The sequence below is a fragment of the Cyprinodon tularosa genome, unplaced genomic scaffold (genome assembly GCF_016077235.1).
Source record: "Cyprinodon tularosa strain WSP-4 unplaced genomic scaffold, ASM1607723v1 ctg289, whole genome shotgun sequence".
NCBI lineage: Eukaryota > Metazoa > Chordata > Actinopteri > Cyprinodontiformes > Cyprinodontidae > Cyprinodon > Cyprinodon tularosa.
Window position 1 is genome coordinate 446,240 of NW_024038995.1, and position 27,090 is coordinate 473,329.

At 38.4% G+C, this 27,090-nt stretch overlaps 1 protein-coding gene across 1 annotated transcript in view; it reads left to right on the plus strand.

The window, feature by feature from the left end:
- The window catches only part of LOC119787137 (contactin-associated protein-like 4), a 170,395-nt gene that overhangs the window by 13,906 nt on the left and 129,399 nt on the right, over positions 1–27,090 (plus strand). The window contains exon 3 of the mRNA XM_038290781.1: positions 18,122–18,315. Within this exon, the coding sequence (XP_038146709.1) occupies positions 18,122–18,315 (194 nt within the window). The remainder of the gene's footprint in view (positions 1–18,121; positions 18,316–27,090) is intronic.

Consider the following 27,090-nt stretch of genomic DNA (forward strand, 5'->3'; position numbering starts at 1 on the left):
GTGGCACAAAATTTATGCCATGGAAATTTAAATGTCACCATCACCATTCTGAATATTAGAACAATGCATTTACAGAAAAGGAAATTTACACCAAACATGCCAACTCTGTCTGTGGTGGAATTGTGTGAAAACTCAGTTTCCCAGTGACTCTGCTAGGGAAAAGGACATAACAAGAAATATCATGGGTAAATTGATGTTGTTGTACTTTGTTATTGAATAGCTTATAATTTATTGAAATGCCTTGAATTTTTATAGGGGTAGTAAAAAAAGTTTTCCAAAATGCTATGCTTGTAATATTTCTCATAATAACCTATTTTGAAGTTTAATTTCAGCCAAGAGTTTTCATTTTGGTGCATCCTTGATCTACATTTTTGGAATCATTAACTCAGTGAATTATAGTGTGGAACTGTGATAGGATGCTATCTGAGCAACAAATCCTGTCATGAAATGTTCTAGCTTCTAAATGGTCCACAGACAACTTTCAGCTGTATCGTATGAAAATGAAAGTGCTTGTGAATTACAGCAACTGAGCGATAAAGTGGTCGGTCACGTAAACTGATGGCTAGGGGACAGCAGATGCTGAAGTGTATAGTGAAAGTGGTCGGCAGCTTTTAGCAGAATCAATCACTACACACTTACAAACTTAATTTGGCATTGAGATAAGATCAAGAACAGTGCATAGTGCATCCATGTAATTGGCTTCCATGGTCGAGCATCTGCATCTAAGCCATACATCATCAAGTGGGAAGCATCAGATGCAGTGGTGTAATGCACTTACCCTGCAACCAAGATGAATTGTCATGTGATTTGTGAATTCAAAAACTCACGAAAATACATATTGCCAGCAGAAACGTTGAGCTTGGTATGAAAATGGTTTGGACCAAGTGATTGGCTAAAAGCCCAACATGGGAGGTGGGTACCCAATCAGCTCGAAGCATTGTGCTTAATTTCCCTCCCTTTTGCAAACACTCCAGATCAATACCTTTTAGAGTTCAGAACAAATTCCACATATGATTCTGGCTTGTGCCAGGTTAAGAAAGCACCCTGTCTGCACTGAAGGATATGTGTCCTCTTGGGTGACAAATCACATTTCTTTAACTGGAAATATGACGGACGAGTCTGGGTTTGGTGGTTGCCATGAGACTTGTCTGACTGCATTGGGCAAAGTTTAAACTTTGGTGTAGGGGAGGGGTATTATGGTGTGGGGCCGTTTTTGATGAGCTGGGTTTGGCCCCTCAGTTCCAGTGAATCATTCAGCATACCGAAATTTTGGACAATTCCATGCTCCCAAACCGGGAACAGTTTGGAGCTGCCCCTTCCTCTTCCAACATGACTGAGCACCAGATCACAAAGCAAGTTTCATGAAGACATGGATGGCAAAAGCTTTTGTGGATATGACCTGACTTCAACTTTATAGAACACCTTTGGGACAGATTAGAGACTGAGAGCCAGACCTTCTCATCCATCATCAGTGTGTGACCTTACAAATGTACTTTTGGAAGAATGGAAGTATTTTTCCCATAAAAAATACTCCTAAATGTTATCCCAGAAGAGTTGAGGCTGTTCTTGTTGCAAAGGGTCATACCTAATCCTATGGATTAGGGATGGGATGTCACTCAGCTCAAATGTGTATAGTGTATACATTACAGGTAAACACAACAAATTCTCTATCCTACTGAAATTGTGCAATAACTGCAAAGAGGAAACCTCTACAAGAACTGTAAATGTAAACGAGACATTTTTCCTGGAACTGTAATGGTAAAAATTGAAGTTTCTGACTGGATTCATGACAGCGTTCAAAATAAAATGAAAGAAAAAAACAAGCAGCAGAAGCTGTCTGTTCTGTCTCTATAGGTGCTGTTTCTATTGAAGAATTGTATAAGAATGATGGATAGCATTTGCAAGTCCAGCATAAAACCCCGACTGGGAGCAAAAATGCTGATAGGTAGCTTTGACGAAATAAAGATGGTTGTTTCTCTACTTCAAACTGACATCAAAGCCCCGTAACAGCTAGGAAGAAAAACAGGTTTATTTTGGATCAGAACAATTTCCACCACATCAGAAACATACTTGAGAAAGCTTTACTGGATTTTTAAATCATTTTAAAAGTTGAAACCCTAAAGCAGCAGAAAGCATTAACATTATGTCTTTGAGCCAAGTAACATTTAATACAATGGTGGCTCCACACATTTTTCTCTGCAGGTGCTAAAGGGGGCTAAGCATTGAACTGAGGGTGCCTAAAGCAATTTCCCCCCCTATATTTCTTAATGTACAGAGATGCAAACAAAAACAGTGGAGCACTCACTACTCCTAAATCAGTAAAAGTCAAAATAGGGTGGATAATAGGTTGTCAGCTATAACATAAAGAAAAAAAAATGTGTAGAGTATAATATAGAATATAAACTGTTATAATCAATTCACTGCTATTTGTTTCCTCAGATCTGGGATAACAAAATATACTGAAATCATTGCGAGATCTGGTGATGTAGATGCAATGTTATTAGTACATTAACAATACGTATAGATTAATCTATAGGTAAATGGTTTAATCATATTCCCCAAATGACTTTAACTTCTATTTTTTCTTGTTTTGTGTAAAAATAATGCAAAATGTTGTGTATGTAATAGTAGGGGAAATAAAAATACTTTTTGATAAAAATAAGACATTAAAATCTAAATAGGGCCAAATTTAAGTTGCAGTATTTCATAGAAATGATCAAAAGCACAAATAGGACCAATTTAGGTAATATGTTTATCATGAAAAGCTCTCTGCAATGGTTGCACCACATCATTGTGTGCTCCACATGATATTTTGAAGTCAAATCAAAGTTGAGAAATCCTCAACTGAATATTATGATAGAAATAGAAATTCTTTAAATTACAGGTCTACAAATTACATATGAAATGATGCCCAAACTTGCATAAAATACATTTCAATTAAGTTCAAAGACCTTTACAAAATAGTAGTTGCACTGCATGATATTTTTACACTATAAATAATTGAAAAAAAACAAAAAAGGTGAGTGCATCTATAGAAGATGTACTACTGATATGGTACATTTGTATTCATTTGAATGTTTTAAAATAAGCAATTATTTTTCTTTTGATTGGGACTGGTTGTGTTATTTCAGGGAAAGCCATAGCAGGCCCCCTTGGCACCACCACTCTCAATAGTTTTTAGTTTCACTCAGCATCAAATAATATTCAATTTAGAGTTAGATTTGCCCATTGCTTCTGTTAGCAGTAAAATAAATGAGGTCAAACCAGAACTTTCTGTACTTTTTTACATAGAGAAAAGCTTATTTCTATCGTGCCCTTTCCTCAAACTTGCTGCTTAAATCTTACTTCTGTAATGAAACTTATTACTTGTCTCTGATTCACCTATAAGAACCTAAACTTATAAAAATGTCAAATCTGAAAAACATCATACATCTTTTTGACTCTATAGTTAAGTTTGTTCATTTCCGTTTATAGCTCTAATTGACAGCAAATGTCATCTCAAAATAGGTAGATATCCAAATATAATGATTCAGGTTCAGTTTCAGATACATTTCTTTAATTCCAATACCATCTGATTATATAGTCTCACCAGAAAATAGTCACAGCCAAATACTGAACCCTAGGAGTATTTTCTGTTTGTCAGAAAAGCAGAATAATATATGTAGTTAATTGCAGATAATAACTCTGTCCAGGTAATGAGGAGGCACTTGGTCAGGAATCTTCTCAATGGTACTGAAAAGCAAAGAGTACCTAAAGTTAATGAGAGCAACAGCGTGGTCAATAGCTCTATTGTTAAAGAAGGAGTCCTAATAACAAAAACAAACTTAAGGTTTGCTCTTCAAAAATTCTGAATATAGGGTCTTAATTTTCATGGAAAAGAAAGCGATTCCTAATGCAATAAATAGGTGTATTGTGAGTAATCTACAAAGATTGTGTGCTGACGGAAAATACGTGCAAGCATGTTCAGTTTCACTCTATTTTAATAAGTAAATTGTATGTGTTACTGGCAGTTTGAGAGTGGCCGTAAAAGAACTATGAAGTTCTAAACCATGAAGTTGCTAAACAATGATAATAATAATAATAATAATAATAAAAAAGTTATACATATTAACAATAAATAGTATTTAGAGTGTACTTCACATATCATAGTGGTAAAGGCAGGTTTGTTAATCCCTCTGTTGGTGGTAAGCTTTTAAATTTGCATATCCCTCTCCTTCCTCTGTGTGCTTTGGTCATAATCATATAATCTACATTTTTGGGGAGGACACCACTGATATCTCTTTATTCACTGGATTGCTGATTGCACAAAAAAATTGAAGCCACTGGCCGGCATGTTGGTACTCCTCACTCCCCCGGAGATGCACAGTAAAAATGCCTACATGTGCAGCATTTGGCTGCAAAAACAAGCAGTTTGTTGCTTGTTTTTGCAGGTAATTTAGAGTCAGTGGATGTACTAACTAAGACAATCATATATCTATATATACTATAGTATAATATGTATACTATATATTCTATAATGTAGTATGTATGTATAGTATGTAGCGTAACATTAGTCTGGCTATCTCAGACTCAAAGATTTTGACTGAATTAGTCATTGACATGTTTAATGTTAGAAAACAGAAAGTAGAGAAAATGTAAAGTAATTCACTGTGAAATGTCAAAGTAGTAATTCTTTATGAAGCGGATGACGCTGTCGTTTTTGTATTGTTTGTTGTATTTCTAATTTGAAAAAAATTATTTGCTGAAATATACTGCATGTTATAATGACAAAAAAAAAGCAACTCAAACATTTTTAAAGGCTGATGCACAGACACAGCATAAAAGTGTATAGCATCATTCATGCACAATTTGCAAATAGGAAAATATAGCATTAAGAGACATGTACTTGTAATTCCGTCTTGATGTCAAATTTTGAAATTATACGTAATATGTTATAACAACAATAATATCCAATGTACATCTTCAATTCAATTCAATTCAGTTTATTTATATAGCGCCAAATTCACAACACATGTCATCTCAAGGCACTTTACAGTTCAACCAGATCATACAGTCAAATTGATACAAAGTTTTCTATCTAAGGAAAACCAGTTGATTGCATTGACTCATTGACTCAAATACAATCCCTCACACTAAGCATGCTTGTAGCGACAGTGGAGAGGAAAAACTCCCTTTTAACAGGAAGAAACCTCCAGCAGAACCAGGCTCAGTGTGAGCGGCCATCTGCCAAGGCCGACTGGGGTTCAAGGAGACAGAAGCAGAGATACAAGCAGCTGTAAAAGGCGGCCCTGTCCAGGAAACACACAGCCAGGCAGACGAGCTCCAAGGCAGCTCCCATGCCAGAGGATGAAGAGAGCACATCCACCCAGCCACGGCCAGAGAAACAGGACCACACCTGAAGACAGGCCGATCTCCAACATCTACAAACAAGGGTGTTGATGGAAGCAGCACAGCTGATGTTTCTTTCCTGGATGACGTCACAGCCAAACAGGAACAGACGAGGCAAAGCTACTCTGAGGAAAAGCAGAGAGAGCAGAAGGTTAGAGATTGAACAAACAGATTCTGCAGAATAGGAGAACAGAGAGAGAATGAAGCAGAATGATGAAATGGGGGTCCCTATGTCCTCCAAAAGTCTAAGCCTATAGCAGCATAAATATAGAGAGAGAGCTCAGGATAACCTGAGCCACCCTAACTATAAGCTTTATCAAAAAGGAAAGTTTTAAGCCTAGCCTTAAAAGTAGACAGAGTGTCTGCCTCACGGACTAAAACTGGTAGTTGGTTCCACAGGAGAGGAGCCTGATAACTAAAAGATCTGCCTCCCATTCTACTTTTAGAATTCTAGGAACCACTAGTAAACCTGCAGATTGAGAGCGAAGTGCTCTGTTAGGAACATAAGGAACAATCAGATCTCTGATATAAGATGGAGCTTGGCCATTTAAGGCTTTATATGTGAGGAGGAGGATTTTAAATTCTATTCTTGATTTAACAGGAAGCCAATGAAGAGAAGCCAGGATAGGAGAGATATGATCTCTCTTTTTAATTTTCATCAGAACTCTGGCTTCAATTTAGCACTTTTGGCACTTCAGTATTATTATGTTAAATTTAATTTATTATTTATTAATTTAACCCTCCTGTTGTCCTCGGGTCAAAATGACCCGCCACTGTGTTAAACCCCCCCTAAAAATCCACTAAATGTTATTTTTTTAACTTGAGATTTTAAGACATTTCCTAGATTGGCCAAGACAATAGAAAAAGTTAAATGTTGCTTTTATTCACATTTCCATGTAAGCTTTATTGTGATGGATTTGAATAATATTTTATATTACATGATTTGGAGACTTCATTGACTTCATGATGACTATGCAATGTGATGTGACAAAGACATTCATTTATCTTTATTTTAAAAGTCTTAAGGCGACCTGGAAATAAGATCATCATGGTTGTTTGATGCTGTAGCGCCCATATTGTTTACATTGCGACCGGTCTAACTAGGGAGTACAAATATGGCGGCCAGTGGCTTCACCTTTGCCCCGTACTACCAACGGGCAATCTGCAATCCCAGGAATAAATAGATAACAGTAAAGCATACACACACACACACACACAGAAAAAGTCTGCTGCTCATGTTCAGAATATTTCAGAACTTTCAATATGGATTACAACTACTGTGAAGATCAATTCTCGGATGCTAACAAGCTTGCAGGGCTTTTAAATCGCTCAAACCTTTTGACGACCAGAACATTTCTCTAGGCAATGCAGTTAAACATAGAGGTACTGCTATGTAAATGTAAATGAAAGTAATGCATCTAAACACAGAAGCACAAAAACAACTTCAGATAAAGTCAGAATAAATCTGTAGAACAGGTAAAAGTATCCAAGGCAAACGTTTTTTTATCCTTGGCAGAGGGTGATCAGCCACATATAGTTTATTAGGTAGTGAGAGCAGAAGGAGCCATACTGCTGAGAGCGAACCATCAGTGTGGAGCATAAAGTGCAGACTCTGAGCTAAGCCCGTGCAAAGACGCATTTTTTCACTAGCGCAGCTGGAAGATCAGTTTGTCAGACACTTAGACCATTCTGGATTATTTTCTCCCCTGCCGCTGCTGCCATGATCCATCTGTGCTCCTGCAGCATGTGTAGCGCTGCGCGTCAGGTGGGCTGCGTTTTAATATAGGTTGCAGCAGCGCAGCTGATACTGCTCTCAAGTTTTCATCAACAAAGATCCATGTCTAGCTCATCACTTCTCATTATCGTCATGAAAAATAGGAGCGTCTACGAAGTAATTTCGTCATACTCATCATTGATGAAAACAATACTGGTAGAGTGAGTACCAATAAGGGTAAGAAATAAGAATCTAAGACTTGATTGAACCTGAAAATAAAATAATCTATCCTGTTGAGGATCCCCGGAAGAAAATCAGCACTCAGAACTTTTTGAACTTCTTTGTGTTTTAAGTCCTCTTATTCATCAGTGTTCATGACATTTATTTATCTCCATATCTTCTTCTCCTCACTTCCTCACTGCTCCTCCTCTTTTCTCTAGGCCCAAATGTATGTGTCAGTCTTCAGCTCCTTCTACCCTGCATTTCATTTTCTTTAGCAGGAACTAATTTAGTCTGTGCTGTCCTCTTGCCAAATGTTAATAGCACTCTTCATGTTTAAACATTTTCTTTCTTCTGTAGGCAAAGCTGACAGTTATCAGTGACGCTGCTACAATTATGCTGAAATGCGACTTGAAAAGAATTGCTGTGCCTGAGTAATCTTCTTTCCCTCCGAGATTTGAAGGCTGAATTAAACTTTAATTGAAGGCTGTGTAACAACAGCCAATTAATCGGTTGTTGACGTTCAAATTAATCTGTCCTTTCTGACCTCCAAGACTTCATATTGTGTCTACATGATTAACTTTCAATCTCTATAGAAAATATCACCATCTAGGTATTGAATATTTACAATTGCAATAAGTGGAAAAAATAGATTAAATTCATACATGTAAGGCTATGTGTTTGCAAAAAAATGTCCTTTGTTGTAGTTACTTCAGATTTTCATATCCTCAGTTATTTTTTACTTGTTTTAAACATAAAAAAACAAATAATCAATGAGTAGGAAATTCAACAACAGGTGCATGCTTAGCACGTATACATAGGAGGGGGGTGAACAGTGATAGCTTTGCCTTAGCCCAACTCATCAGCTCCTGCGTTTGAAGACAAGAGAGACTACCAAGCCAATTGTTCATCACCTAATGACATCTCTTTTAGAGCAATGGTCTTATAACGTTTGTTAGATGTAGGGGAGCGCGCGGCATTTTTCTCTGAGATCATCCCTTAAGTCTTTCCAACTTAGGGTTGTGTTAGAAGACACCTTTAACCCTTTAACTGCCTTGTCTGTCATGATGGGTTTTAAAGATCTCACCCACATGCAGAGATTCACTTAGAGAGCCAGGAGAAAAGTTAACAGGTTTATTGAGGGGTTGACAAAAAACAGAGAGAGAGATTATATGCAGGGTTATCGCAGTGGGACTTCAGCGGTCTGGTGAACCGGAACCGGAAACTGTTAAGGGATCAGTTAAAGATCCGTAGGGAAAATGGTAAATGGCATGTACTTGACCAAAGTGCTTTACACTACATTCATTCACCCATTCACACTGATGGTGGCAAGCTACATTGTAGCCACAGCTGCCCTGGGGCTCACTGACAGAAGCGAGGCTGCCATACACTGGCACAACCGGGCCCTCTGACCACCATCAGTAGACAATGCAGGTGAAGTGTCTTGCCCAAGGACACAATGACACTGAAAGTCGGAGTCGGGGCTTGAACCGTCAACCCTTCGATTTCAGAGCAGACTCCTACATCCAACGCCACTGTCGCCCCTGACAGTGACTGAGACTGGTGAATAGCTGGAGAAGGCTCATGTTAGGGAGATTCTTGGTTTCCCTTGGGTCCGGTTTGTGGGGGGTTTAATCCAGAGATGAATTAACTCATTGGAGGGCGGACAGGCAGACTTGCGTGGGGTCCAGAGGAGCAATAGTATGGCCTGTCACCGGGTTTTCCTGAAGTGGGCTTGAACAGATCTGGCGAAGGTTTCCCCTTGCTCAGTGTGACTGAAATTATTCTTTCCAAGGGGGGTAGAAGGACCAGGCTTATCCTGTGGATCAGGAGGGCTACCAGAGAACAAAGCTTAGACTCAGAGAGACAAGGCAAAGGTTAGACTCAGCTAATCTCAGTAAGGCTAGAGTACCCAATACTGGCAAACACTACGGCGTCGAGGTGGTGACAGTCCGCAGCTCAAGTACTCCTCTGGTAATGATCCAACGACCGCAGGTGTGCAGAGGGGCCCAACGAGAACAGGGCACCGCCTGGTGGTGGGGAGAGGAAAAAACACAGAAAAACAACCCACACAGACTGGAACCCTAACATTGTTAACTTCCAACCTGCATTTTCCGAGCAAATTGTCAATCATTTGATTGACCGGCCAGTTAAACTTCCTGAACATGTCCATTAATTTACTAGGAGCAGCACGATCAGGCTTAAAGATTACATTTTCATGTAAGCGGCAAAGGTCTCACATTTTTTCTTATCAATGTATTGACAATAAAAGGCACTTCTATCTTATATGGCTATACATATTACTATTACCTTCTTCCTGATTTTATTAAGGCAAAATAAGGATTTTTTTATGGACATGTCAGGTAGCAAACCTGCAGCTTGATGTTTAGTTCTGGAATGTGGCAGCTTAATTTACAAGTAAATAGGATGAAAATTACAGATCTCTCTCGTAATTCTAAACAGGAGAACTTGCACAATATGTGGTTGACTAGATATTTTTTGACCCAATCGTATGTAGTTTTAAATCACTCGGGCGTGCAAGTGGCACAGTGGTTAGTACGCACGACCCATATTCAGAGGCCTTAGTCCTCGATGCGGCCGACCCGGGTTCCAATCTGGTCCTTTGCCGCATGTCTTAGCCCCTTTTCTATCAGCCTACTGTCAGAAAAATGAGCCGCTAGTACTTTAAAATCTCAAAAAATAAAAAAATAGCTGAATTTTTTTTCTCAAAGCTATCCCAGATGCTAATACAACACATTGCAGAAAAGATTCATTTAGCTGTGAATTATGTAGTTCTTTTTCTGTGAGCATGATGGACTAAATACATTACTGAAATTTAAGCTATCTTATAAGAGGTGGTGGAATTTTTCAGGCTGCAGCGATCATTCCAGTTTGCCCCTCAGAGTAGTGATATCACACTCTGACCCCCATTAATCTTCACTTTCAGCTGTGGGTGGTTGGATCTGCCACCTTGACAGACACATGGGAAAAGGGAGCCAAAGATATCTCTTTGATTCAAAGTGACAGGCGTGACTTGAAGTGTTCAGACCATCCACCAGCAGTTCACCTCCATTATATAAGTCGCAGTTATTCTGACAGCGAGGACACCACGAATCTTTGTACGCCCCTCATTCCCTCCATTGTTTTTCTTTAATCTCCCTCTCCTATCCTCCACAGTCTAATCGCCATGCTGAAAGGTCAGAGTGTCTGCCCTTTTCTTTTCTTCTGCCACTGAACACGTCTTTTAGTCAAGTGGTTATTAGCTCTGGCCTTTAGCTCTTTAGAGATATGCTACCAGACCGACACTGATTCATTTTCACTGCTGAGTGTTCTCCTCTTCCCTTCAAACAGCAATCAAAGTTATGTCTCAATGGCAAAAACAGTAGCTGTTCAACCTGTTACTGCCTCCAGGTTTACATGACAAACACACAGAGAGACTGCCAGCGTTAGTTAAATTGGGTAAAGACAAAAAAGACAAAAAAAAACTTTCAAATCTGCCAAAATATTAAAACACCCATTCACCTGATGACAACCCTTTCATCAGATGAACAGTAGCGTCAGGGTCTGCATGAGAAAGGAGGTGCATCGTTTGCTCACTTTGGAGCTCAGCTGGGTAAAGACCGTGGAGATGATCTCAGTGAGTGCAACCTTCCAAATGAGTTGCTGGTCACCTTCTGAACAGCCATTCTTCATGTCTTTTCTTTGCTTGCATCCCCCGTACAATCAGGACAGGTCCAAACTGCAATGAACAATTAGCTCTGCACTGCAGAGAGAATAATCAGGTCTGACCTTCCCTCTATCCAGCATTTGTACAGGTCAAATTTGCACAGGCATCTATCTCCTGCTTTTGTTTAAACACAGCGTGTTTAAAACTTATACAGTACATAATAAAAAATAATGTAATTTATATTTTTCCCCTTAAAAATGTTTTATATGGAATGTCTACATTGAGAGCAAACAGATCTAAGGTCAAACTCTTTGTCTGTCTGCAACAGTCAGTAACACTGATTCTGATTCTCATCTGTGCTTCAAACATCCATCCATCCATCCATCCATCCATCCATCCATCCATCCATCCATCCATCCATCCATCCATCCATCTGTCTATCATCCATCCATCCATCCAGCTGTCTATCATCCATCCATCCATCCATCCATCCATCCAGCTGTCTATCATCCATCCATCAATCCATCCATCCATCCATCCATCCATCCATCCAGCTGTCTATCATCCATCCATCCATACATCCATCCATCCATCCATCCATCTATCCATCCATCCATCCATCCATCCATCCATCCATCCATCCATCCATCCATCCATCCATCCAGCTGTCTATCATCCATCCATCCATCCATCTATCCATCCATCCATCCATCCATCCATCCATCCAGCTGTCTATCATCCATCCATCCATCCATCCATCCATCCATCCATCCATCCATCCAGCTGTCTATCATCCATCCATCCATCCATCCATCCATCCAGCTGTCTATCATCCATCCATCCATCCATCCATCCATCCATCCATCCATCCATCCATCCATCCATCCATCCATCCATCCATCCATCCATCCATCCATCCAGCTGTCTATCATCCATCCATCCATCCATCCATCCATCCATCCATCCATCCATCCATCCATCCATCCATCCATCCAGCTGTCTATCATCCATCCATCCATCCATCCATCCATCCATCCATCCATCCATCCATCCATCCATCCATCCATCCATCCATCCATCCATCCATCCAGCTGTCTATCATCCATCCATCCATCAATTCATCCATATATCCTTCAAGTCAGCTGTCTTTCCATCGGTTGTTTTTTTTTTGTTTGTTTGGTTTTTTCTAAAGTATATTTACTTAGCTGTTTTTTAAGTATCATTGTGAAAAAAAAACCCCAGCAGATTGTCTTTTTAAAAAGTTTATAGATAGCAGATTGCCTCCAGTCTTCGGAAGAGTTAAATTATAATTTCCGACACAGCAGTTGGTTTGTTTGCATTTGGTTATATATTCCTATAGGGCTGCTGAATAATGTTTAGATAGAAATAAATAACAGAAATATACTTATGTATTCATTTTATTACATTCTGGTTAGCACACAGAGGGCTTTTTATTGTCTCTGAGCAGGTATACGTCAACATGTTGCCAGAAAACTGGCTCCAAGCTGCTGAAAACGAAAGAGGTCCCTCTGAGTGTGTTTGTGCTCTGTACAGCTTTCTGCCGCTAGTTTTATGAGTGTGTGTATGTGTGTGCATGTGTGCTCAGTGGGTTTCTGGTCTGCAGCCTTCTTCAGGATCCGTCCATCTGGTGTTTAAGCTCTGTGTGTCATCATTTTGGCCCGACAAAATGTTTTCCATGCACGCGCACATGACAACAGACCATGTTTTCTTCAATGAAGATTTTGTTGTACTGCAGCATGTTTTTATGACCTGGGTTTATCATTTTTAGCACATTTACTCTTCTGCACATAGAGAGTTTAAGTCTATGATGAGAACACTCTAAATCATTGCTTAATTTGCGTTTAAATTTCTGTTTTCACATAACAATAATTTAGGTCACTATATTTTCACTGAATTTCCATTGGAAACATCCTAACCAGGAAAATGTAGCACAAAAGAACTGAATGTAGCAGAGCTCCTTTATCAGTGTCATTTACCAAATGAAAGGATACACATGTTAGGGGTTACTATATATCTAATCAATACTTTGTATCGATTTTTATGAGAAACCAAATTATGTAGCTGCTGGCAAGCTGCAAGGTTTTCAGGTCACTGTCTGTTTGCTGGTGAAAATAATCACCATCAGTAACTTTAACTTGTACAGAAATCCTTCACTGTTCTGAAGAACAATGAGTGCCACCAACCAAGTTCATAAGTTAACAGCATGTTTCACTTGGCTATCAATCTTCATGAAACAATACCTGTTCACTGCTTTTCAACTGAAAACACTTTCATACAAAAGTAAAAAAAAAAAATACTTTTTGTTATAAATTTTTAATGTAATTTACCAGGGAAGGTCACATTTAAACATCTGCACTGCTTTAAATAGAGTATTTTTATTGAGGAAGTAAATAATTAATAAGATGGGTTTATAAAATCAAACAACAAATAGTTTTTTTATGTAGAGACAGATTTAAAACTTTGACCAGCTATTCTTGGAAATTGTATTTAATATTTATTCTTGCTGTAAAAAATGCTTGAGTTAACTGTTGTTTCTTTTTTAAACCCATAAACTTTGGCTGCCTTTTTTCTCTCTTTAAATCTCTCAGAAGATAATGTGTTCATTTGCTTAATTGCTCTAAATGCAAGGAGGTAATGTTTCTGTTGGCACAGACACCTTAGCAAATAAATTATTCTTACATTTTTTTTAATTAAGTGATTCTCAAAGAACTGTTTGCAAAAGACTTAGAAAAAGATGACTACATATCACTCAGGCTCTGTTTAAGGATCCGTCCTGCTAACCCCAGCCCTCAGCTGGACTCATTCTTCAATTCAATTCAGTTTATTTAAATAGCGCCAATTCATAACACATGTTATATCAGGGCACTTTACAGAGACAATTCAACCAGATCATACAGTCTGATTGTTCAATTATTTTTTTCTATTTTAATGGCTAAAATGTTTCTCTTAGTTTTCCTTTCCTCATTAGAACAAGGCTGGTAAAGACAGCTCTAAAATATTAAGGTGAAATCTTCTACTTTCGAAAAAAAGCATATAGAAACTAGGAATGGTTTTAAACTTTGATATTTTAAGGCTAGGGTCTATTGTTGATTGTGTTTAGAGAGGAAAAGTGCAGATCAATAGTAGATTTATGAGATTAAATCTGGGGTCAGTTTAAGCACTGACATAAAAATAACCAAATCTTATAAAGAGGAAATTAAGAAATGGGGGCATTTACGGTTTTATTTATTTTTACATATTTACACCTTGCATCTTTCCTGACTGGCGTTAGCATGATCTATGAATATCATGAAAGAAGGGATATATTGTTAATAAGGTACTCACAGCTGAGGGTCATTAGTAAATTCAGTTTTAACCATGTCCTTTGCTCCTTTCTTTCAAAAACTGTTCAATTTTTTCCACCTTCCTGTCAGCCTTCCTAGGTTCCCTCACTTTGATTCAGTCTTTTTTCCATCATCTCTCTCTTAACTTCTACTTTACTCTTCCTGTTTTTCTTATCTCTCCTCTCTTTTATCAGTCTTCTACTAGTCTAATTACAGCCCCCTCAAGCAACACAAGAGCATAAATCCAGATACCATACTGAACGTTTTCAATTACCAAATAAAATATTTCATTTTTATTCCAGATGTTATAAGTTGGTAAGTTTTATGCGAAATGCGAATCTGGGACAACCCTTGTTAAAATCTTAATATAAAGATTGATAATTTTAACCATTTTCCTTAGCTGTTGAAATGCCAGAAAAGCTAAGCTTTCATTCTGAGCTCCATGCTGAACAGTTTAAATGTACATTTTTAACCAGGTGATTATCTCTCCCTCCTTACTTTTGTCAGTTCATGGGTCCTTACCTACTTTATCAGTTTATGATTCACCTATTTCCTCTTTCTGCTGCTGCAGCTATCCATGTGCCATCTGCCTTTTTTTTTTGGATAAGTCTATTAATGAAGCTACTTTTTATGTTTGCACTTTGGTACCGGTACTTAAAAAAAAACTAATTAGATCTCATACCATTTTGTTTACCTGGGCACAGTAAATGCTGACAACACTACTTACCTAAACTAAACTTATTTCATTGCAAAGATCAGCCCAGTCCAAAAAAACGTATGGATTCACATCTACCCTGAGGAGACTGGAACAGAAAATCAACTCTGGCATCTTAGGCCGAATTGCCACAGATTTTAAATGCTTTCCAAAAGTATTATTGATTAATACTACTAAAATGTTAACCACCCTATTATAGTAATCAGTCTTTGTGCAGCATCCACTGTATTATGTGTGCCAATGTGTTTAGGGGAGGAGAAAATAAAAAAGAACAAGAAAAAAAAAACAGAGATAAAAAAAAAAAAACTGAATGAAATCTTTCTAATTTTTTCAAAATATAATGCCAGGTGGATTATTTGTCCAGCATGAAATCTTCAAGTCATTCTTTCTTTAATTCCAAGTATTATAAAGTCCTCCTACTACCTTATGATATCTAAAAGACATTCTGAAGCTTGTTACTTAAATGTATTAACTTAAAAGAAACACACATTAAATATTGTATGATTATAAATCTTTGACTTACTGAAAGACATCTTTAAAATAGCCTTTTTATTTAACCCTTACGACTTAAAGAGCTGCCTTTTCTCAATTCATGAGGACGCGAGTCAGATAAACACAAATGAAATAAAACTTTTTGCCAAATAAAACAAAAATATCTGCATCATAGCCAGCGGTCCTTCACACATGGGTATGCCGAGAGGGGGCTGCTGCAGACTACAATTAGCACTGGCTGCCTTTAGCCTCGGAGTTCTGCTGATTGCCGCGGTCCCCTCAACTTCGGAAAACATTTTGAAATTATGCATTAAATCGGTAAATGGACCATATAGTGAAGCTTAAAAGCGTAATGGTATCCCCTCAAATGATTCTAAAACGTACTTTTATTGAACAACGGTAACAGAAAGAGAGCTTTTGACGTAATACTCTAAGCTCTTTGAGCGCTACATTGGAATCTGCTGCTGTCGCAGTGCATACTGGGACAGCTGTCAATCTCAAGAATGGACAAGTCTGCTCTGATGCATGCTGGGTAAAGAGGGAGGGGCAAGAACAACATCCGTGGACTCTGTCCATTCTCGGTCTGCTGTTCTTGTGAATTGAAACAGTACTAGGGCTGAGACTAACGATGTTTCACGAGTACATGAGAACGCACAAGTACACATATTGAGAAATGGCCAGCATTTAAGGAGCTGACTGACACCTCAGTAGTTCAGCGCCATTGCATCTATAAGCCTAGCCTATGTTCCTGACTTTGGTTGTGACGTTTCCATGCTTTATCTGTGCATGTGGCATCAAGCACAGCCATGTTAAATGGGTCTGATTTAGAAAACAAAGGCAGTGTTATATTTAAGATGGATTTTCTGGATACTCAAAAGCGTTCAGCACAACTCATACACCAATGGTAAAAAAAAAGAACTTGCTACAAAGAGCGCTACAAAAATGAGAAGACCAGTGTTGCAGTTCTGTGTTTTGGGCACAGGTGGCAGTATCATTAGAAAACTTTGTCATAACAAGACTTTAAAAGTAGACTAAAGGGTTTCCTTTTTCAGGGTGCATCATCAAAATAAGTGGTCCTCCTAATTGTCAATCATTCGTCCCAATTTTCACTTACCGGTGGTGAGTCTGACATAGTGGAAAAATTGCAAATCTTCTTTTGGAAAGTAAGCTTCTATGAGCGATGCAAACAGCAACAGAGCGTGCACGAGGGGAAATGGGCTTGTGCACGTGTTTAATAGGTGTTCCCTCTCAGGATCGGGTGAATGGATTGTGCATTTGCATTCAAAAATTTACGAAAATCCTCCACTATACATTTAAGTTAACAGAGTATCCTTGAAGGGACTTGGCCAAATCTTGCATTCCTTCTGCAATACAGAATATAGTCTTACTAATTTAAAATTGGCGACAAACTAACCTGCCCATAGAAAATCTGCCAAAAAATAGCCAATAATATTGGAGCAGCCCAGCTCATTGCAGGTACCTGTTCACTGCGCCACCTTTCCCCGTCTTTCTGTCGTCACCATCACTCTCATCAGTGAGAGTTGATGAAGGTCCTTTGCTGGGGCATTTTTACAGTCATATTGCCATTTTTGATGGAGTTCAAATGGAGAAATTTTTTTCTGTCACCCAGTTTCTCTGTTAGTCATTTCTGACCAATATCTGCATCATAACAGATGCATATCAATGTTACACTTCATTAGGTGACTCTGTTCAAAGAGAGAATGTGTTCCATGATTCTGTATTATTGAGCCAACCTTGTTTCAGTAAAGGAAATACAAATCAGCCCCAGACAAGTGTTTATCAACTGGAGGACAGTTGCCAGATAAGCTCCTGCGCTTCTCTCCTTTTTAGTTTTTTTTAAACCAGCTACTCAAAATGGCAGCCATTGTAGCTGTTATTATGAGCAACATGCTCAGTTTTGACTTTACAGGGCTACCATAACATGAGTTTATATGATACTTATTTGGTTCATTCTTTTGGAATGTTTCTGGGGACAGTTTTTTTGTTGGTGACAGATTATCCAAAACTGGGAAGTACCTCCTAAAACTATATATATATATATATATATATATATATATATATATATATATATATATATATATATATATATATATATATATATATATATATATATATATATGTATATATTTAAATATATATACATATACATATATTTATATATATATATATATATATATATATATATATATATATATATATATATATATATATATATATATATATATATTTATTTATTTTTTTAAACAATATATGTTTTTTTAATGATCTTAGATTGCTTTATTTTTGCTGGTGTCCTAACATGCTAACTATTGACAGACCTGTGTGTTAGCAGACCTTCAGTTGGATGATATATGCTTATTTAAAACCTTCTAAAAACACCCTGAAAACTAATTTCTTATTTTACTGTTTTATTTTTTAAATCAATTTTTATTACGCTTTCAGTAAAAGAACTGAGATTGAGTTAAGGGGCTGAGCCAGATGATTAAATATTTAGTTTTCACCAGAACACAGAGCTAATAAATCAAAACTATCCTGTTGATTTTTTCTTCCTTCCTCTGTAGGAGCTGGAGGCTGGTCTCCTCTGAGTTCGGACAGGTATCAGTGGCTGGAGGTCGACTTGGGTGAGAGAACCAAGATCACAGCTGTGGCTACGCAGGGCCGCTATGGCAGCTCTGATTGGCTGACATCTTATCAACTAATGTTCAGCGACAAGGGACACAACTGGAAGCAGTTCAGACAAGAGGACAGCATTGGGGTTGGTTTATTCCTTGATTCATGAAAATAATATGTTTTTGTTATTTTTATTTGTCCTCACAAATGACTTTATTTTCAGAGCTTTTAATATACGTAGACTATTCCTTCTGGGATCATTAACAGAGATTTTCCCGTTGCTTTAAAATTACAAATTTTCTGCTGTGCTACATGTACACATTTTCTTAGTCAACAGTTTATCTTTTCATTTGTAATGTATAAGCTAGTGTCGGAGCTTTGCTGACTCTGCTGACAAAACATTTGGCTGCAAACCACAAACTCAGACGCAGTCAAGTGGGACAATTTGTTCCCTTTTTATGTCTTGTTTGTTGCTCCCTGTTATTTTTGTCAACTCAGTTCAGCTCGGAAAAGGCTTAACTAGCATCTAAGTTCAAGAAACAATTTAGCATGAGTATCAAAGCACAGCTTCACATTTTCTCTTTTGATTCTGTGAAGACAGTGGAAAAAAATAACAGAGTAAGAGAACAGAATTGGACATAATGTGCAAAAATCTCCCCCCATTGCTCCGAATAGTGTTAGATACACAGAAAAACATCTTTTGACTGACAAATATATTTTTTTTTCTCAAAGAGATTAAGATTATATGTAAACGATCATTAAATTTTCTCAGTACCAACTGAACATTCCAGCTCCTGACTGATCTTGCTTTTCTTTACAGTTTATGTTCAGGTTTGTGCAATATCTTTAAACCAGTAGACGAGTATTCCAAAAAGTTAAAGATAAAAAACAAACCTCTGGACTTTGTTTTCCAAGTTTGAAGACATTTTGCTTTCCATCCAGGAACCTTTCTCAATTAAAAATGTCTGGATTAGCGTTAAGTTCCAGGCTTTTATAGGGTAGCCCAACAAAAGCCTTGTAATGGCTTAGAAAACATGCAGATTGAAACTGGAAAACCAGCTCCATCCCTTAATAATAACCCCGTTTACACTACCCTTAAAAAACTGAGCCGAGACCGGTCCGAGCTCAGTAACTGAGATAACTTGTCGTGTGTGAACGGAAACAACCTGAACTGAACCGAGATAGACATAACCGGACCGCGCTAACTGCAGACCAGTTCCCGAGGTGGGTTCGGCTCGGTTTTTTCCTGGCTCGGTTCTCTGATAACAAGAGCGCATGAGCAGAACGCGTCATCGCCGACTGGCAAGGTTGCCGTCTTCGCCTTACCCACCGCAAACACCGAAGTACAGCAATAATAATCAAGCATAACTTTCTGAATGTGACGGGCGCCGCCATTTTGATTTGCTTGATTCCCTCCTCCTTCGTCTTCTTCTTCTTGGGTTTTACGGCGGTTGACAAACAGCGTTTGGTGCATTACCGCCACCAGCTGCTTGAGTCCCTCCTTCAATCCTAGCAGTAATACCGCACATCGTCACTAGGAGGCGAGGAGTCGAGATAACCGAGATAAGTGTGACGTGTGAACGGTTGTCAAAACTGAGCTTGGCCTGGTTACCGATCCAAGCTCGGACCGGTCTCGGCCTGGATCGGTTTTTCAAGGGTAGTGTAAATGGGGCAAATGAGAGTCATTGAGGTCGTTGTTGGCCTGCAATACCAGATACTGGCCTATTCCTCTTTTTATTTATTTATTTTTTTTCCTTTTCAAAGGAATAGGCCAGTTTCGGGTATATCAGGCCAATAATGACCTCAACGACTCCCATTATTAAGGGTTGGAGCTGGTTTTCCATTTTCAATGTGCATGTTTTCTAAGCCGTTACAAGCCTTAGTTGGGCTATTCTATTAAATGCTAATCCAGACATTTTGAATTGAGAAAGGTTCGAGGATAGGAAGCGAAAAGTCCAGTGGTTGTTTTTATACTTGAACTTTTTGGAATAACTATGACCTGGAAGACTGAGAATCTCTACCAGCATACAGTAAACGAGTAGGTCATTGGCATGTTTTAAAGAGTTATCAACTGTATAGAGTAAATATACAGGTGCTGGTCATAAAATTAGAATATCATGAAAAAGTAGATTGATTTCAGTAATTCCATTTAAAAAGTGAAACTTGTATATTATATTCATACATTACATACAAACTCATATATTTCAGATGTTTATTTAGTTTAATTTTGATGATTACAAATGACAACAAATGAAAATCTCAAATTCATCATATCAGAAAATTAGAATATTACTGAAGACCAATAAAAACAAAGGATTTATAGAAATGTTGGCCAACTGAAAAGTATGAACATGAAAAGTATGAGCATGTACAGCACTCAGTATTTAGTTGGGCCTCCTTTGGCCTGTATTACTGCAGCAATGCGGCGTGGCATGGAGTCGATCAGTCTGTGGCACTGCTCAGGTGTTATGATAGCCCAGGTTGCTCTAATAGTGGCTTTTAGCTCTTCTGAATTGTTGGGTCTGGTGTATTGCATCTTCTTCTTCACAATACCCCATAGATTTTCTATGGGGTTAAGGTCAGGAGAGTTTGCTGGCCAATTAAGAACAGGGATACCATGGTCCTTCAACCAGGTACTGGTAGCTTTGGCACTGTGTGCAGGTGCCAAGTCCTGTTGGAAAATGAAATCTGCATCTCCAAAAAGTTGGTCAGCTGCAGGAAGCATGAAGTGCTCTAAAACTTCCTGGTATGTGGCTGCGTTGACCCTGGACCTCAGAAAACACAATGGACCAACACCAGCAGATGACATGGCACCCCAAACCATCACTGACTGTGGAAACTTTACACTGGACTTCAAGCAACGTGGATGAAGTGCCTCTCTTCTTTTCCTCCAGACTCTGGGACCTTGATTTCCAAAGGAAATGCAAAATTTACTTTCATCAGAGAACATGACTTTGGACCACTCACCAGCAGTCCAGTCCTGTTTCTCTTTAGCCCAGGCAAGACGCTTCTGACGCTGTCTGTGGTTCAAGAGTGGCTTGACACAAGGAATGCGACAGCAGAAACCCATGTCTTTCATACGTCTGTGTGTGGTGGTTCTTGAAGCACTCACTCCAGCTGCAGTCCACTCTTTGTGAATCTCCCCCACATTTTTGAATGGGTTTTGTTTCACAATCCTCTCCAGGGTGTGGTTATCTCTCTTGCTTGTACACTTTTTTCGACCACATCTTTTCCTTCCCTTCGCCTCTCTATTAATGTGCTTGGACACTGAGCTCTGTGAACAGCCAGCCTCTTTAGCGATGACCTTTTGTGTCTTGCCCTCCTTGTGCAAGGTGTCGATGGTCGTCTTTTGGACAACTGTCAAGTCAGCAGTCTTCCCCATGATTGTGTAGCCTATAGAACTAGACTGAAAGACCATTTAAAGGCTTTTGCAGGTGGTTTGAGTTAATTAGCTGATTAGAGTGTAGCACCAGGGGCCATCAATTTTGAACCTTTTCACAATATTCTAATTTTCTGATATGATGAATTTGAGATTTTCATTTGTTGTCATTTGTAATCATCAAAATTAAACAAAATAAACATCTGAAATATATGAGTTTGTATGTAATGTATGAATATAATATACAAGTTTCACTTTTTAAATGGAATTACTGAAATCAATCTACTTTTTCATGATATTCTAATTTTATGACCAGCACCTGTATACCTAAAGAGGAAAAATTAGACTTATACATCAATAAAAACAAAAACTAAAAAGGAGTTTTGGATTAACCACAGTGATGTAAATCATTTCATATCTGTTTAGGAAGTAGATGTAAAATCTGTTTTTAAATAGTAGTGCTGTTGTTAAAATACTAGTTAGTCACACTAGGATGTGCATAATAAGGCATAAATATCAATAAAGACTTTCAGTGGAAGGAGATGAACACAGCATTACCCATTACCAGCACCTGCCTATCCTTGTAGGGTAGCAGGGGGGCTTATGCCTACCACCGGTAACTTGGTGAGAAGCAGAAGCAACAATATATACAAGATTACTGTAATTACAATATAAGAGTTACTGTAAAGGCAATAAGTACAGAATCTTTAGCCTCCTGAGACCATCCTGATCTCGCGAGCTTTCAAGATTTCACTCGCTAATCAGTCTGGAGACTCTCCGTTGAAGAAAATTTGGAGCCGTTCACCAAACGAACGTCCAATCAGCGTTGGCTTTGAGGCGGGTTGAGGTGTGACGCAACGAGAAGCGCGACAGTTCAGTCTAACGAACATGGCGGCTTTCTTCACTGATAGAAGAGCAAAACACTGCTCTGGAGGCTTTTCTCAGAGGAAAAGATGTTTTTGCTCTTCTCCCGACTGGTTTCGGCAAGAGTTTAATCTATCAATTGGCTCCTCTTTGTCGTCGCTCTGTTACGTCATATGCTTCGTTGATCTGATTGGTTTATTTGGCCCGTCTATCAACAACATAGGCCAATCAGCTAACCAGTATTTTCGCCCCTTCCCAAAATTACTTCAACGGAAGGTTTCCAGATGGATATGCGGAGCAAATCCATCTGGCGGAGTCAGGTTACAGAATCTTAGCTTTCTGGTAAAAGCTGTCATTATTCCCTGAGCCCCCGAGGATAATTTCTTGATTTGGTACTTTAAGTTTTGTAAGGATTTCCTTTTAATATTATTAAGTAATTAATATACTATAACTTTCTGTTGTCAACTTGTTTTGCCAGTACTGTCACACCTGAACTCTGTCACTATGGGACAGTAAATTTAATTCTTTTTATTTTTATTTCTCTACACAATTGTACTTTGATCTAATAAACGTGATAATATCATATTCTCACAAGCCTAGCATCTTTTTTGGTGATCATTTAAAAATTAATGATGGGAATAAACTTTTTTAAAGTCAAAGAACAGTAAAAGCGGCACATTTTAAACATTATTGACATTCTATCTTGGTGATCTTGGTCATTTGAAACTTTTTCAGATAATAACAACATCACTCCATTTCATTTAAAAGATATTTAAATTATTTCTTTAATTCAATTTGTGAAGAGTTTAATTTGTGTCTTCATGTTAATGGGACTAGATGACTGTTATAATGTAGTTTAGCTATTTGCAGCTCTCTCAAAGGCAAGATATTCAAGCTGTTGTACGGAGCTTATTAAAGCTTTTACAGTCACTCTTTAGATAATTCTCTCAACTTCAGATTGTGACCCTTAATAATCCTTACTAAGAATGCATAAAAATGCTGATATTCTTTTTTATGATATGTAGCAGATGCAGAGACAAGGGGCAGGTTATTGTGATCAAGGAAATATGTAGGTTTAAGTTAACTGACATCAACAAATTCCTGGATTGAAACACCCCAAACATGCATTCACAAGAGTTCCTCTTCCTAAAGTCTCCTGGTAGCTTGAGCTGACAGAAGCTAAAGGATAGAGGAAAATGGATTCAGGAGAATCAGATTAAACAAAATAAGATTTGAGCAATATTTTTGAAAAGAAAACAAAAATCAGTCAAATTTTATTTACTCATTAGTCACAGAAGGGAATTGAAAGCATCTATAATATACAGTATATCCAATAATCCAGTTGATGATTGATGCTCTTTATATCTTGTAGTTTTAATGTGTCTTTGGGTAATTTTAAAGGCAAAAGTGACATCAGATTCTCCCTTGTTGTGTTACAAAATCAACTGGATTATAAATCTCAACTCGTCTTGTCCACATATTGTTCGACTTAGACTTAGATTTATTTGTCTTTTTGTATACACAGGTGTAAAACAAAAAGAAATTTCTTTAAGATCAGCTCTCTAGACAATTTCATTTTCTTAAAGTTCAACCTTGAAAAGTTTGACTATTCAAACTTGAAAAGTTTGAATAATATGATTAATTTAGATTTGACAGGAGATTATCAAATGCAGTCCAGACTCATTCAAAGGCTCAAATGACGCTTTAGCATTTCAGTAATAGAGAACCCTTATCAGATGATACTTAAGCATTTTTATGCTGTAATTCTTCATACAGTTTTATCTCTTCTTCATGTGTTAAAATGTGTAACCTAATGTTACCACCCAGCCTGATGAACTGGCTGGGTTCCAGTTTTTGTTTTTGTAACCTAAAGATGGTCAGGACCAATTCCATAACATCACAGGAACAGGTATAGAAATGTGAGTTGGAGAACCAAGCTTGTAATCATTACTCAGAACTAGAAGTGCAATTGAAATGATTAGAATATCATAAAAGAAAAAGAAAAAATACCACATGGTGGAGACAAACGCCCTTGTGGGAAACAACAATGACACTAGAGGGACATGATAGGGAGGGATGGACCACCAATCCTAAATCCAAGTGGTGTTTCATTTGTAGATTTCTGTGCAAGTCATGGATTGGTCATAATGGACACCATGTTCAAGCATACGGATGTCCAACAGTGCACTTGGCACCAGAAAACCCTCGGGCCCGAGGTCCAAGGATGGAGTTTGTAGTTCTTCTGGCCTTTAGTCGTATGTCTTGGACACGTTGATTAAAAGAGGGGTGTAGCTGTGCGCTGATCACCATCTGGTAGTGAGCTGGAGGAGGAGGATGCTGAACAGACTCAGTATTGAGGCTATTGAGGAAGTGGTGCCTCCTGAAATTTTTTTATAGGGGTGGCCAGATGGAGTCACGAAAAATCTTGTGGTTGCATACTGAAAGTAAAAGTCCTACTTTGAGGGATTGCATCTACTATTGTGGTAAACCTGCCTGTAGAAAACTATTATAAAGACTTAAGTAAAAACTTACTCATATCTTGGTTTTTGTGTGTGCAATTGTGTGATGTGACCAATGATCTAATATGTATAGATGCAGATAAGTTAACATTTATTTTTATTATTCTTATTCCATTGTTCAACATTTAAGGAGAGAGAGTGCACATATTTTAATAATATAGCATTTGCCTGAGGCACAATGCCTACAACAAGCAACAAATCCTCTGAGATTAACATCGAAACATTAAACAGAAAGTACATAGCTTTTGTGCATAAGCAGTTTCCTCACACATTTGAAAAACAACTTTATACCTCTGTCAACACAAAATAGAAATGTAATGAAACCTACAAAATCAAAGTGCATAAAATCTCTGATATAAGTGCAAAGTTTATCACCAGGTGCGTCCATGTATTTTTACAGTTGAAACAAAGAGGGGACGCACACTCAATGTTTAGCAGGGAGCTAGAAAACATGCACACACACACACGCATTCACTACACCTACTACACACGGTAAAACATTGTTCTGAACTACAAAAATATCCCACAAACAAATTTAACATCCCTTTAACATTTTACTGGATTACTACAACCAAGCTATGTTTAACCCTTTAAAGCCTGATCCAAGAATAAAACCAAACAGAAAATTACTTTTTTCTGGTTTGAATTCCTTATTTGGCCTCTTAACAAAATATGTAAAAGGAAAAAACAGAAATACATTTTTGATATGAATAATTTATTACTATGTGATAAGTCAAGATTATTTTTTGTGTAGTCTTCTACTGGCTGTTATCAGGTATATCTGATTGTGTACAATAGGATTTTGAGCAAAGTTTTTACCATTAAATTATGCAAAAGGTGTCAGACGCAAAACATTTCAGAAACCGTATGTATCAAATACGATACATTTGGCAGTACAGGGTTAACAGCAACAACATACCTGAAAATGGGGAGGAATGATGACAGTGAAAAGACATGTTTCCTCAGCGAGAACCTTTTCTCTAATGAGGAAAAGACCTCAGCATCTCCAGGCACTTGGGCAGAGATGGATGGTGTCCAGTTCAAGATTTCTTTGTAAATTGTAAATTCTTCTTAACCACAAATTGCGAGTGGGATGGCCAGTGGGTTGGCCAGGGCATTGTTCCCCTGGCCACCCCCTGGTGGCGCCACTGTACTGAGGCTCTGCAGGGAATGTCTGGTTGATCCCTTGGTCAGGTATGTATTCAACTCCCATCTGCAGAGGCTTTTTTCCCAGATTTTTGGGGAGGCTGGGGATATGTATTTTGAGTGGAACGTGCATTTTGTCTCTATTGCCAATGTAGCTTTGACCATGAAGTCTGTGGTGCCTGTTATGGAGACATTCTTTGAATCTGGTGGTAGAAACCGGAAATAAAAGATGCTGTCAATCTGAGGAAGGATTCTCATCAATCCTGGATGGCTTTTGGAAGTAAAGAGTCAGCAAGCATGTACCGTCACTGCTCAGGGGGTCACAGAGGCAAGAACTTGGCCTAGCAGGGGTTTGGAGAGGCCATGGAGAAAGACTCGGTCAGCTGTCCGACGCCATCGGGGGGAAAAGCAGGGTTTTGCTAGTGGAGTGGAGAGCTTCTGACCCTGAAGGAGGACATCATAGATTGTGGAAGGAATAAGTTGAGGATACCCTTAACCCTTACACACCTTCAGTAGAAAATGCAGGTTACTCGAGTGTAGGGTGCTTGGGGCCTGATTTGTTTACTGAGGTGGTCAAAAAGCTCCATAGTAGCAAGACTTCAGTACCCCATTGTCCAACGTCAGCTTCAGGCAGAGCAGTATGAATTTCTTCTCAACCATGCAACAGAGGACCAACTCCAGACGCACCACACTCTTTACTAGGGGCTATCCAGTCTCTGTACAAGTGAGGCAGGAGTTGGATCCTCATCGGTGGTCATATGCGGTCCTGTTCATAACCTTCATGAACAGGATTTAGTGAAAGGGTCGGTATGGGGACTGGCTAATTCAGTCCATGCTTTTTGCAGATTACCTGGTTCCGCTGGAGATTGATTGGTGCAGCTGCTGCTATAATGCAGATGCTGCTAGGGTCTGTTGTGGTGAAGCCGGGTGAAAGCGCAAAGCTCTCGATTGGTTTACATTCCTTCCCTCATCTTGGGTTATAAATCTGTACATGACCAAGATCTCAGATACA